The sequence below is a fragment of the Panthera onca genome, chromosome E1 (genome assembly GCF_046562875.1).
Source record: "Panthera onca isolate mPanOnc1 chromosome E1, mPanOnc1 haplotype 2, whole genome shotgun sequence".
Taxonomy (NCBI): domain Eukaryota; kingdom Metazoa; phylum Chordata; class Mammalia; order Carnivora; family Felidae; genus Panthera; species Panthera onca.
The window spans coordinates 28,866,397-28,879,465 of NC_138352.1; the positions used below are offsets into that span (position 1 = coordinate 28,866,397).

The 13,069-nt window shown below is 60.0% G+C and overlaps 1 protein-coding gene across 1 annotated transcript in view; it reads left to right on the forward strand.

The window, feature by feature from the left end:
* Nucleotides 1-239: 239 nt before the first annotated feature.
* The window catches only part of MAP2K3 (mitogen-activated protein kinase kinase 3), a 29,361-nt gene continuing 16,531 nt past the window's right edge, over nucleotides 240-13,069 (forward strand). The window contains exon 1 of the mRNA XM_060647048.3: nucleotides 240-497. Coding sequence (XP_060503031.1) covers nucleotides 449-497 — 49 coding nt within the window. The 5' untranslated portion in view covers nucleotides 240-448. The remainder of the gene's footprint in view (nucleotides 498-13,069) is intronic.

A 13,069-nucleotide genomic window follows, 5' to 3' on the forward strand; every position in this document is an offset into this window, starting at 1 on the left:
GACACCGCTCCAGCCTAGGAGGGGACAGAGCCTGAGCGGGCCTGGGTTTCCCGGGCGGGGGGCGGGGCTTGACAGACAGTGGGAGGAGCCCGATTTGGGGCCAGCAGGGGCAAGGCTTGTGCGTGACAGGCAGGGCAACGCCGGCGTTGGATAGGCAGGGGACGGGCCCTGGAGACTGACGGGCCAATCGACGCGCGGGGGCGGGGCCGATGTCGGCGCCGTCCGGCCGGGGCCCCAGCGGCGCTGCCCAGTCTGGCTCCGGCACCGCCCGTCGCGGACGCGTATTTGCCGCCGCCGCCGCCGCCACCGCCGCCGCCGCCGCCGCCGCCGCCTCTGCTCCGCCACCGCGCCCGGGCCCCCTGCCCGCAGCCATGAGCGCTCTCCGTCCGCGTAGAGCCCGCCGTCCTCTCGATTAGTTCCTTCCGCCGCCCCTGGACCCGCCTGCACCATGGAGTCGCCCGCCTCCAGTCAGCCCTCCAGCATGCCCCCGACCAAAGGTAGGAGCCCCTGCTAGGGAGCGCGACTTGACCCCCCCGCCCCCGCGCCCAATCCGGGCCCGGGCCGCGAACCCCGACCTCCGTCTGTGTGATCCCATTCCATACCGTACAGGACCCACGCAGCACATCGGCCCAGAACCCGTCCCTATTTGGGTCTCGGTCTCAGCTTAGACCTCACTTGGACCCCCAGTTTAGGCCTTGGGACTGCATTCGGGCCCGAACTCAAGCTAGGATCTCCTTCCGATTATTCTGATTACCCCGCTCCAGGTCAGAAACCTCACTCTGACCTCCTCATTTAGGCCTTAACTGCACCCAGAACATGAATTCTCCCAACGTGGGCACCTCAGCTGGATTCAGGGGGATTCACTGTGATCCTGCACCCAGCCGCCTCCCCCCTCCTTCTCCGTCCACTCCCTGGTCCCAGGGCTGTAGCCAGACTGGGATTTAACTGACACCCCAGCAGTGCTGCCCTGCTGGGGAATCACTGTAACCACCCTCACCCCCCTCACCCCCCCCTCCCCCCGCCCCCACCATGTGAGTGCCTTGGCTACACTCCAGCTAAGAACTCTCTCCTCTCCCCTAACTCTCTCCATCCTTGTAGGCCCCACATTGCCCCATCCCTGGTGGGCTTGCAGCCCTGCAGCCTTGTCCCCCAGGAACCTCTCTCGTCCTCCCAGCCTGCCCTAACACACAGCGCCCTCTCCATCAGCTCTCCTTGTCTTGACTTGCAAGTTTCTCTCTGCACTTGGGGACCTCACTGCTTTTTGCTCCCCTGTGTCTCCAGGATTGATCGATACCAGGCTTGTCCCTGCTGCCTCTGGGTCCCGGGCCAGCTACTACTAGGCCGGCGTGCTGGCCGTGCAGTGGGCTTGCTCTTGTCTTCTCCAAGTAGCTGGCCTTCCTGGAAATTTTTGTGAGGTGGCGGCTGCGGGCGGCAGCAGGATTTGTCATGCGGGGGTGGGGGTGGGGGTGGGAACTTGGAGGGTGAAAGGGGGATTTTTTTTTTTTTTTTTTTTTTTTTTTTTGCAGGAAGAGGAAAGGATGTTTTTGGCATGTGGGAGCCTCAGCAGGCTGGGCTGTGTAAGAGTTCCAAACCGGACATAGCTGTAATGAATGGGCTGCCTCCTGGCTCTCTAAACCTGCTGCTGCCTCACCCCAGCAGCAGGAGTGTCTGTGGGCCTCAGTTTCCTTATCTGCAAAATGGGAGTAATCACACCTACCTTGTGTGGCGTTCTGGATATGATACGAGGTAGCCAATACTGAAGAGTTTTAAGCAAGCATGGCTGAGGAGACAAGGAACTCAGCATGGTGCCTGGCACATAGTAGGAGCTTAGGGAGGGACAGCTGCTGCACCCCCGGTTTTACCATTTTTCTTGCTGGGAAGGCCTCAGTCTTGCAGTGTCAAGGCCTTGCCTCTGTTTGCAGCTGCAGAGTGAGGTGGAGAAAAGTAACACATGGCACTTAATGGGCCTCTGATCAGAGGTTGTTCCTACGTCTCTTTCTCTGGAGGGGCCCCGGCAGCCGGAGGGCATGTGGGGTCCTGGGGAGGGCACGGGTCCTTCTCTGCCCCTGCTGCCAGCGGCTGTGGTGGCTGTGGGCCAGAGCCCTGCTGGCCCGGTGGGCAGGGTAATTACGTCTTACGTAAGTGGGAGGCCGGATCCCTGACCGTTGCCCAACCGCTGTGAGTAACTCAGGAGGCACTCAAGGGGGGAGGTGGCTGGGGAGGGACTTGGACTGCACAGACCTCGTGGAGCTCGGGAACCGGGAAATCATAAGCTTCTCCGTTCTGGAGACCCAGGAAATTAGACATTTCGCTTCTCCAGCTTGGGGTGTGTGCCTGGCTTGGTCGGTGCTGGGGGACTTAGGGCAGGTCCCCCACCTTCTCTGGGCCACAGTGTTTTCATGGGCAGAAGGAAGAGCTCGGAAGCAATGTTTGTCTCTGAATGCCCTTTCAGCTCTTCCAGGGGGGGATGCCTCGTCCGAATAAAAGTTAAAGCTGTAGAATTGTGAAGGTAGAGAGGTCACAGGTGTGAAGGGGAAAGGGACTTTGGAGAGGCACTGCTTGGTCCCCATACGCTGTGTGACTGGAGTCCTGGTGTTGCTCTCTCTGAGCCTCTCTCTGCAGAGAGAGAATTGGGATGAAATTCCATTTTGTGGGTCCAGGTAATAGATGATGGTGGGTGGGTTAGATGGAGGGTCAGGAGCCTCTGCAAGGCTTAGGGACCCCGTCAACCTCTTTGGGGTCTGCGGAAGGATGTGGTGGGGAGCCGCGATACCACCTCACAAAAATCCTGACAGCTACTACTTATCAAGCTTTTTTCCCTGTTCCAGGTACTCTCTCATTTCTTCCTCACAGCCCCATTTATTGAGGCTCAGAGGTGTTCAGTGCCTTGCCTGGGTCATACAGCTGTGACAGGTGGAGCTAGGGTCCTATCTAGGACTGTCTATCTCCAAAGGTCTCCCCAGTGCTCTTTTGTGTTCCATTCTTGTTCTAGATGCTTGAGCTGAGCTGCTGAGTGGCCCCCTCTTCCCTGCCCCGCTGCCCCCTGCCAACCGCCATCCCACCGTCCCACTGTCCCAGCTAGTGGCACTCTCCATGACGTCTTTGTCTCATAGGCGTCTCCCCCAGGCCATGCCTGACCCAGGGGAAGGACTGAGCCAGAGGTGATGCCTTTCGTGTACACAGCCCTCTACAGTTGGCACATTTTATATTCACCGCAGTCCGTCCCATTTGACAGATGACAAAACTGGGGTCAGACAAGGGGAGCGGCTGGACTGAGTCCAGAGAGCTGGGATTCTCACCTGGCTGCCCTTCCCGTCCTGGGCACAGGGCCCCCAGCATTGTGCTCTTCTCCACCTTCTCAGAGGAATTTGAACAAAACAGGGCGTGGTTGGCACTTGACCTTAAGGGAGCTTTCCTTTTGACCTTCCTGCCTTGCAGCTGGGGCCCTGCTCCATCCTCTGTGCCACAGGCCTGGGGAGTTTTCCATGAGCCCATGAGACCCCAGGTCCCACAGCCCTGCTGGTCTTCCCCAGTCTCCTCTCGCACATGCCATCTTGGGCTGGGGTCAGAGGCTGAGGGCAGCTGGCACTGGGGCCAGTGGTCAGGGGCACGTTTAGCTGGCGTGGTTTGGGTCTGCTGCTTCAAGCCACGCTTGTCCTCGGGGGTACCACATGTACCCTGTTACTGTCCCCGCTGCACCGTGAGTGCCGCCAGTGCGGGCACTTCATATTTGATCTTCCCATGGCTCCCGGCCGCCCAGCGCGGGCACTGAGGCTTCAGGAGCACCGTGTCCCGGTCCTGCCTGCCATGGCCACTGTCCCCCCTCAACCCCCATCCTGTCCCATCCCTGCTGTCGGAAAGACTGGAGGGTGACACCTTGGGGACTTCCCCCACCCCTGGCGTGACGCACAGGAAACTCTCTATCAGCCAGCCCGTGGCTCGGGGCCCGAAAGGAGCAAAGTTCTCAGTTGCCTGTGTGGGGAGAGGGCTGGGGCAGCGGGAGGCTTCCGGTGGGTGAGTCAGCGGGCACTGGGTGCTGACTCACCCGCCGGGCATGCCAGCCCAACTGGCTGCTGCTTAAAGGGGCGATGCCTGCTGGCTGGCGGATGGGTAGGGGGCTGTGAGCCCCGACCTCTCAGGTCAACATCTAGCCGAGATGGGCATCAGAGGTGGCCCCCTTCCTGGACCTCAGACTGGGCCGGGACCCTTGGGCAGGCCCTCCTGGACCCACTCCCGCCCCGCCCAGGAACTTCCTCTGTTAGGCAAGGGCCCTGCTTCCTCTTGTTCACGGAACAGAAGCAGGTGGAGGCGGCTGTTCACCACCCTCGGCCCAGGGAACCCTCAGGCTCAGATGCGCTGCTGGGGGCTCCGGGATGCGGGGGAGGAGAGGGGGTGCAGGGTTGGCCTGAAGTCCCGAACGACAGGGTGGGGGTGCCTGTGGTCAAATCTCAGTTCGGTCTCTTTTGCTGTGTGATGTTGGAAAAGTTACATTCACTGCACTCTGTAAGTGATTTCAGTCCCCTGGGCATGGCCTACCTTTCAGATGAGAGGCCTCCGTTTCCTCACCTGCAGAATGGGAATAGGGACCTCTCCTGTCTTGCTAGCAGCCACAAGGATGGCTGTGGACAGGCTCATTCCACCCTTGCTAAGTGTCAGGTAATGGGCCAGCAAGACTGTCCTCAGTCCCTAAAGAGCCCTGGCGAGATAGGAAGGGGGTGCAGAGCCTGGGCTCAGGGGGTAGACAGGCCGAGTTCAAATTCTGACTCACTTCGCTGCTTCCTGACTTCCTCATGTGCCCTCTCTGACCCTCAGTCTCCTTTTCTGCCAAGTGGGAGTAAACACCCATCCCTTGCAGGGTGGTGGTAAAGATTGGAGATAGTGTTTGCCTAACGAATGGCATCTGCTGTTATTTTCTTATTGTTATGGTCATGGAAGGTGTTCATTGATGGATGAATAAGTAGGACCCTGACCTCTGGTGACAGACTCATAAGGCCTGTGACATGGGACTCTGTGGCTGCAGGGTCCTGTAATGTCGGCAGAATGTACCAGGCCCTTTCCCCACTGGTGCCCGAGCTGGAGCTGGGGCTCCCATTGCCTCTTGGGCCTTCCTGGGGAGGGCCTGTGGGGAACAGAGAGGACTGGGTGCTGGCCTCTTTTTTCAGGTCCGCCTCCCTTGAGCATAGGGAGGCGTGGGGCAGGGAATCAGGAGGATGGGGACTTTCTAGGCCAGCCCCTTAGCTGGTGGAACTTCATCACTGCCAGGCATGGTGCTGGCTGTGGGGATACAGGGGGTGAGCGAGGAGCACCCTGGCTCTCACAGAGTTCTGCCTGGGGTGCAGGAGGAGGCCTTGGGAGTCACGGTTCTGAGAGTCCAGATCCAAGGCCAAGTGTATGAGTGGACGGGGGGCCGAGGTGAAGGGGGGAGCAGTTCGATGCAGGGTTTGCCTGGGTGCAGGGCCTTGGTGGCCATGTGGAGTGTCGTCAGGGTCTCAGGCTGGGTGCCGTGTGTCATGATTGGGTCCCAGAGAGGAACACCGGGGGGCAGCACAGAGGGTGCCACACAGAGAGCCCTCCCCCGCACAGATGGGGGTGATGAGACCCGCCTGCCTTCCGCTCAGCTCCCAGCGTTGGGGTTGCAGCCTCCAGGGACCACCCATGCTTCCCCTTGGCCTTCCTTGTCGGCATTGCGCACACAAGTCAGGCTTGCTTGCCCAGCTGTGTCTGTAGATGCCCTCCCCAGCACTGACCACGGAAGCCCCCAAAAGCTTCACACAAAGGTCATGAAGAACAGATGGGGCTGGGCAGTGGCAACCCGGAAGGCCCCTCTGCCGCTCACAGACGGCAAGCCCGGGGGCTGTATCCAAGTTGGGAGAGGGTCACCAGGCTCACCCTGAGGGGGCTTTTCTCCTCCCTACCCCCAGTCTCGGGCGCAGGTCCCTGTCACCCTGTCCCTTTCTGGGGTGTTGTGGCTGACCTGGCATCCAGGGGCCGCCCCGGCTTCTCTGGGAGGCGGTGTCCAGCTGCCCTGCTCGCAGCCCGTCCTTTTCAAACTTTCAAATTGTAACTGTACTGCAGACACCAAAAGGGTATATAGAAGGTACCGCCGTATTTTTGTGAATGAGTGCTGTGTACCCAATACTCAGCTAAAGAAATTGAACGTTACTGTACCCCAGAGTGCCTCCAGTATTGCATCTCCCTTACAGCCATCCTGACTTTTGTCATAATCGCTTCTTTATTAGTGCTAAGGTATGAGGGGTATGTTTCGGCTCATTGTCCTTCAGAATCCCTAGGCTGGCCCCCATTGCGGCCCATGGGGCCGGCACAGCCACATAATGGCGGAGAGGGGCTGCGGCCAGCTGGCTGGGTTCACGCCCGTCTCCCCCATTCCCGAGCCGTGTGGCCTCAGTCTGTCTCACGGGGATGCTCCTAGAATCGAAACTGCAGGGCTATTGTGACGACTTGCTGCATTAGCCTATGCAGGTGCTCGGCATGGGGGCTGGCTAGGAGTTGGTGTAGACGAGTGTTTGCAGCTGTTACTGTTGCTTTAAGCGAATCTTAAACTCCCGGGCCCAAATTGTGCTGTGCTCAGCCTGTGTAGCGACACCCTGACGGGCCCCGACTTTCCTTATCCGCATCACTGTGCAAGGCGTGTCCTGAGGGTTGCATGAGCCAGCGGGTGTGAAGCGACAAGGGAAGGGCCTTGGATGTCCGTGGAGATGTTTGCGTTCTATCAGGAAGTAAACAGAGAGCTGAGAAGCATTTCTGGGCTCCCACTAAGTGGGTCGTCATTGTTGGTGGTCAGCGCCTGCTGAGGCAGGGGCGGGGGGGCCTGCCCGAGACTGCCCTGGGTGTGGGGCCTGGGGAGCGTGTCCTGCCCTCCCTGTCCTTCAGCGGGTCTGTGTCTTAGCCTTCTGGGTTGCCCCATACCTCCCTACTCCAGGCACAGCTTGCCCCACCCCCAACCGCCTGGGGCAGACCCCAAGGTAGTGCTGGTAGAGCCTTGCTGGGTGAGCCTGGGGGGACTTCCAGGTTCGAGGCCCAACTCTGCCCCGACTCCCTTTGTGATGTCCTGGGCTCTAGTGTTCTCACACGAACCAAGGGAATGGAAACACCCACCTCTCAGGCTGTTATCGAGGGTGAGAAGGGATGAGACCTGGCAGATTCAGGGACACCATAGGTGCCCATTCGGTGCTGAAATTGAACTTGAGCTATGTATTAGCATTTTTGTCACCAAGAATACCCATTTAGGTATTCTCTCCGTTATCCCCATGTTTTGTAAGATTTTGTTCCGAGACAAATGATGATAAAAGCAAGCGTGGTCTTTGCTAAGGGAAGGTGCTGCTACCGTTTTGCAGGGGCAGGAGCATGGGGCCCAGCAGTGCTTCCGGGTGGCCTGGGTGATCTCACAGCGGCCCCAAGTGCAGACCTGTAGGAGCTCAGCCCACGCGTCCAAGCAAGAGGAGCAGCCCATTTCCCTGGGGCTCTGGGAAGGTTAGGTGCCACCAGGGAACGTCCCTCCCTGCCCCTAGCCTCGAGGCGTGGGCTCTGTGGTCTGGGGGCCTCACTCTGCAGTCTGGGGCCCACCTTGGTGACTGAAGGCCTCTGGGCCAGGGCGGCCGCTGATCTGATCCGTTTTGGGCCAGGCATTTGGCGTGCGCTATCTTTCTTAGCTGTCATGGTTACCCAGCAACATGGTTGTGTTGTCATCCCTGAGTTTTACAAGTACGCCGGCCTAGAGCAGGGAGTGAATGCCCAAGGTCACACAGGTCTGCCCCGGCCTTTTCTTAGCAACCCCTGACTAGTCCTCTCCTGGAGGTCAAGGTCTTTGCGCTCCCCAGATCATCAAGGGAGGAAACAGGCTCAGGGAGGGGGTGTGGCTTGCCCCTGGTCACACAGCAGCTCAGGTCTCCCGGTGCCCAAGCCTGTCTTTCCTCAACTCACTATCTGTCGGCCTCCACCGCAGTGGCTTGCGAGGTGCTGTCGTGGCTGCGGTTGAGGTGTGGGAAGCCAGTATCTGGTGACCCCGGGGAGAAGAGCCGGTCCAGGAAGTTGGGGTCAGTGTCGGAGTCCTGGTCCTGCTGCTGCCCTGGCATGGGACCCCGTGCAAGCCTCCAGGCCTCTGGCCCCAGGATCCGGGCTGGCCAGCCTCGGAGGCGCCATCCAATTCCCAGCAGGCCCTGCTGCTGAGAGCCCCCACGAAGGACACCGGTGAACCTGGCTACCCCTTTCGGAGGGAGGAGGAGCCTGAGCCCCAGACCCACAGAAGCCCAGGACACAAGGTTTACACAGGGCTTCTTTCTTTCTGATTATTTAATTTAAATTCACTTGCATTTAAGCAGCTCATACACGTGGTTAGGATCATCTCAAAGGTGCAGAAAGGCAGTGTCCTGCTCCTTGGAATCCTCTGTGGAGAGACCCTCGTTTTCTCTCTCTCACAAAATCTGCATTCCTCCTCCTGCGTGGAGAGCACTCGCCCCCCCCCCATCCTGCCCAGGGGCCTGCTGGACCCTTGCCAGTTCCCTGGGCCAGTCTCTTGACCTTACAAATGCTGGGCCTCAGTGTCCTCATCTGTAAAATGGAGATCCTGTTCATCCCTGCCTCTGGGGGTTGCTGAAGGGATCCGGCGAGATGTGATTAAATGCTTAGCACAGGCCACACAGTAGGTGCTCACCAAGTGTCGGCGGCTCTTTATTCTTTTTGTCTCGTGGGAGTTGTATGTTAGGGATGAGTTCCTTGAGGTCGCTTTTCCGGGTCAGTGGGCGTTTGGACAGTGCCGAGGTGCCTTCAAGGTGGTGGCCCTGTGAGCTCACGCGACTCCCAGCAGCAAGGGGGCGGACTCTGGTTGCCCTCTGTGCCCTGCGCCCCGAGAGCAGCCCGCGAGGCCGGGTGAGACCAGGTCTCCCACCCGCACCCGCTGGTCCCAGCCTTTCCCCCTTCCCTCCCTCTTCTAGGCCCACGTCCCTGTGCACTTGCCTCCTGTGCCTGGACCATTGTGGCTCTAGAGCTTTCCTCCTTCCTCCTCCTCAGCTCAAATCCCACCTCACAAAGGTCCCTGTCCCCAGCTCCCTTTATGCTGTAGAGCATTTAGCGCGCATGGGATTCTGTGTAAACATTACACAGATTGGTGTTGTTTGCTAGTTTGCTGTTTGCCTGTGGTCCTGCCTCTCCTGTCGGCCACAGGTGTAGCCCTGGCACGGTTGCCCCGTTGGGCTGGATCATTCTCAGTTGTGGGTGCTGAGTGTGCACCGTGGGTTGCGGGGCAGCATCTCTGGCTTCTGTCCACTAGATGCCGGTAGCACCCCCCTGACGGAATGTCTTCATACGTCGCCACAGGTCCGCGGTTGGCGCATGACCTCGGAGGGCAGGGTGCGGTCTGCTCATTGAGGGAGGGACGGATGCTGTGAGGTAGGCAGGCACTGAATCCCCCCCCCAACGTGCTCTGCAGATGAGGAAGGGCCTGAGAGGTAAAGGGAAAGGGGGTGCTGAGGGCCTCAGAGGCCAGGGCCTGCCCAGGTGACTGGCACACAGCAGGAGATAGGGCAGGGTCATGGGCTGAGCGGCCCCCGTGGTGCAGCCCGTCGTTCGCCTGTGGGATGAGGTACACGGTGCCCTTGGCAGGTGCCACGTGTATAGGGGACCCGTCAATGAGAGAGCCCTTCATCTGTTTCAGGACCTTGGGGAGCGGGCGCCACCGTGCCGGGGACCCAACTGGCCCCCTCCCTGGGGGAGCCGGCTCTGTCCTTGGTCCCTGCCGACACTTGGTGGTGGTGGTGGTCCCCGCCAGCTCCTCAGGGGCCTCTTTGAGGGGAGGGCACCAGGGGGAGGAGACTGCAGCCTCAGACACAGGTGGGACGGGCCCGGCCTTGCCGTTCCTGCTGAGCATCGCAGGGCCTCGGTGGGCCGGTCCGTGAACTGGGGGCCGCGCTCGCCCGCGGGGCGGTAAGTGTGGGGCGGGTGCGGTGGCTGCAGTGGGCGATGACGTTGAGCATCAGGTGCCGTGCCGGCTGACAAGAGCTATTCGATAGCTGCCTGCGCCGCGGGCGCTCTCTCTGTGAGGGACCCTCCCATAGGACAGAAGTGACAGGCTGAGTGGGGCAGAGGCTGGGAGGGGGCATCAGTGGCCCTGGGACGTCCGGCCTCCCACATCTCCATGGCGGGCATGGACGCTCAGGGCCTGGGACTTTTCCGGTGGAATTGGAGACCACAAGAAGCACCCGAAGTACCCCAAAGTAGGGGTAGGAATAGTAACAGTTTGGGAGCGGCAGGGAGCAATGCGCTTGTCACGGGAAACCAGGGGTCGTGACTGAACACGATGAGGGGTGGGGGGCTCCCTTTGTGAGTGGAGTCTGTGGCAGGGCCCCCCACCCCCCACCGTGGACACAGCCTGAGAGGGAGTGGCACAGTCCAGTCTATTTGGAATGTCCCCAAGGTCCCAGGGCAGGGGTGGCGCGGGGGGTGGGGAGAGCCCTCTCTCAGGCTTTCTGTTGATGTTTGCTCGTTAGAGCTAAGCAGACCCATCTTCATGTCTGCCCCTTGCTAGACTCCCACCGTGTGACCTTGGTCAAGGTACCTCTCCTCTCTGACCCCCGCCTCCCCCCGCCCCGGTACAACAGGTACAGACAGAAAAGCACTTTATTCTGTGGGGCTGCGGAGAGTATGAACAGAGTGACTGTCTGGGGCTGAGGGCCTAGTGTTGTTTTGGGTCCTGCGGGTTTGGTTCAGTCTAATCTTTGCATGTCAGCCACCGCTGCAGCATGGCACTGATAGCCTGGTAGGACATGCCTGGTAGCCCTGGGATAACTGTGGGGCCGTTATCCCCGCTGCACAGTGCAGTCTATGATGCCCAGAGAGGTTAAGACACTTGCTTCAGGGCACACAGCTAGGCAGTGGCAGAGTTGTAGTTTGAACCCAGGCTGCCTAGCTCTAGAGTCAGTGCTCCTAAACAATTCCATAGCTGCTCCTGAGCTAGTAGCTGTAGAACTGTGACTTGTGAGACGTGACAGGAGAGAAGCTGGCTGGACACAGGGAGAGCCAGGGACAAGGGGGCTTAGCTGGTGTGATCAGGAAAGCCTCTCTGACTAGGCGAGGGGTGAGGATCGCATACCACCTAGAACAAAGTTGCAGGGAAGAACGTTCTAGACAGAGAGAACAGAACATGCAAACGTACCGAGACAGGCAAGAAGGTGACTTATGCAAGGAATGATGAGCAGGGCCAGGCAGGGGTAGGAGTTGTGGGAGCATGGGGTGCCTCTCTCCACTGGCTTGTCCCGTAGGTCAGTGGCTGGTTTCCTTGCTCTCTGCCCGTGGTACCACTGGGAGACTGGAGAGGGCCGAGGACACACAGATGCTTGGCACTGTGCCCACCTGTGCCAGAGGCCCTGCAAGTTGAGGCTGGCAGGCTTGTTGTGGTTTGCTGGTGGCAGCCTGTGAACCTCTGTTTGTTGTGGTGACGGTCGTCACATTGAGTCCACACCTGGGCAGCCCCGGGCTGCCTGGCCATCTGGGCCCAGTGCTGACGTGTGTGATGGACGGTGGCAGCGGCTGGTGGCCCGCGGCCTGTTTCTGTGCTGTCTCCATGGCGGCCTCACCCACTCCCTCTGACAGCTGGCACAGCTGCCCCACAGAGTGCGTGTCCCTCCGGACGCAGGCCAGGTGGCCCTGACGGGCAGGTAGGTGAGAAGGCCAGGACCACACTCCTCCCACCCACCCACCCAGGTGCTTGGAGCAGCCTGTGCCCTCAGGCCCGCCTGGGAGGAGGGGCAGATGGGAGCTCTTGTTTACTCCTCCCCCACCCAGCCTGGCCGCAGGCATAGAAGCTCCCTTGACAGCTAGGGAAACTGAGGCCTGGCGAGGGGGCGCCCATCTCACGGCGTTCGCAGATCCCGGGGTGGGGGATGGGTGCATAGGCTAGAGCCAGACAAGGGGCAAGCAGGGCCAAGAGCCGAGGTAGTACGGGCACGGGTGCGGCCATGAGCCCCAGGAGACCCCCGAGTGGGTTGTTCATTTTTAACACAAAATGTTTTACTTTCTGGTTACAAAAAGTTTCAAGTGAAGAATTAAAGCCACCCATAATTCTCATTACGTAGGGTAGATGTTTTCACCTCCGTGGACAGGCTTATAATAACTACAGTGACCGTTTAGGGGCCAATCACATAGGCCCACCTACCGAGTGCCCAGCCTGTGCCAGTTACCTTGCAGACGAGCCTGCCTTACACGGGGCGCGTGTTCTCGGCGCTCCTGCTTCAGAGACGCGGGCCTCGAGGGGCGGAGACGGGTCCAGGGCCTCGTCTCAGCAGGGGCGCCGAGCTGGACTCGGGCAGAGGCTGTCGCGTGCCAAATGCGGTGTCAGCAGCACCGGCCTGGCCAGTGGCCTTCTCAGGCCTCGGGCCCCGCGGCCCCTGCTCCCACGCCAGAGGTCAGCGGTGATGTAGCCTGACCCAGGGCCAGCACAGAAGTCTGACCCAGAAGGCCCCGCATGCCTCGGCTTTTCTGTTCTCCTCTGCCATGTGGAATGTGCTGGGCCCAGGGAAACCCAGGGAAGCCTCTAGACTTCTGCTCAGCACAAGATGGCACAGTGCTCCCCGCGGGGGAGTGCAGCCTGCCAGTTCCTCCCCGGCAGGACGGGGTGCCACGAGCCCCTTGTGGTCTCCGAGTGGACCAATCCAGAAGGGAGTCCCGGCCGGTCCCCTGACTCCCCGTGCAGCATCTTCGCTTCTGAGCCTCGGTTTCCTCGAGTAAAGCAAGGCTGAGAATTCCTCCCTCTAGGGTTGTTGGAACGTCTGGAATAGATGGGAAGGGCCGCTCGTGTGACCTTGACTGCTGCTGCCGCTGGACAAGAGAGAGACCCACCCAGCCCCTGACAACTGGCCCCACTGCCTCATATGTAAAATGGGATGAAAACACCTCCCACATGGGCTCATGATGAGGTGACTGGTTTATCCCAGCGACAGGGAGCGGAGGGTGGTTCCCAGTGAATACTATTTGTAGAAGCTTGTTTCCTGAGGCCTCCGGGTTGGTCCTGGACAGGCCCAGGCTGGGGGGTCAAGTAGCTCTGATGGCAGCAGGGTGC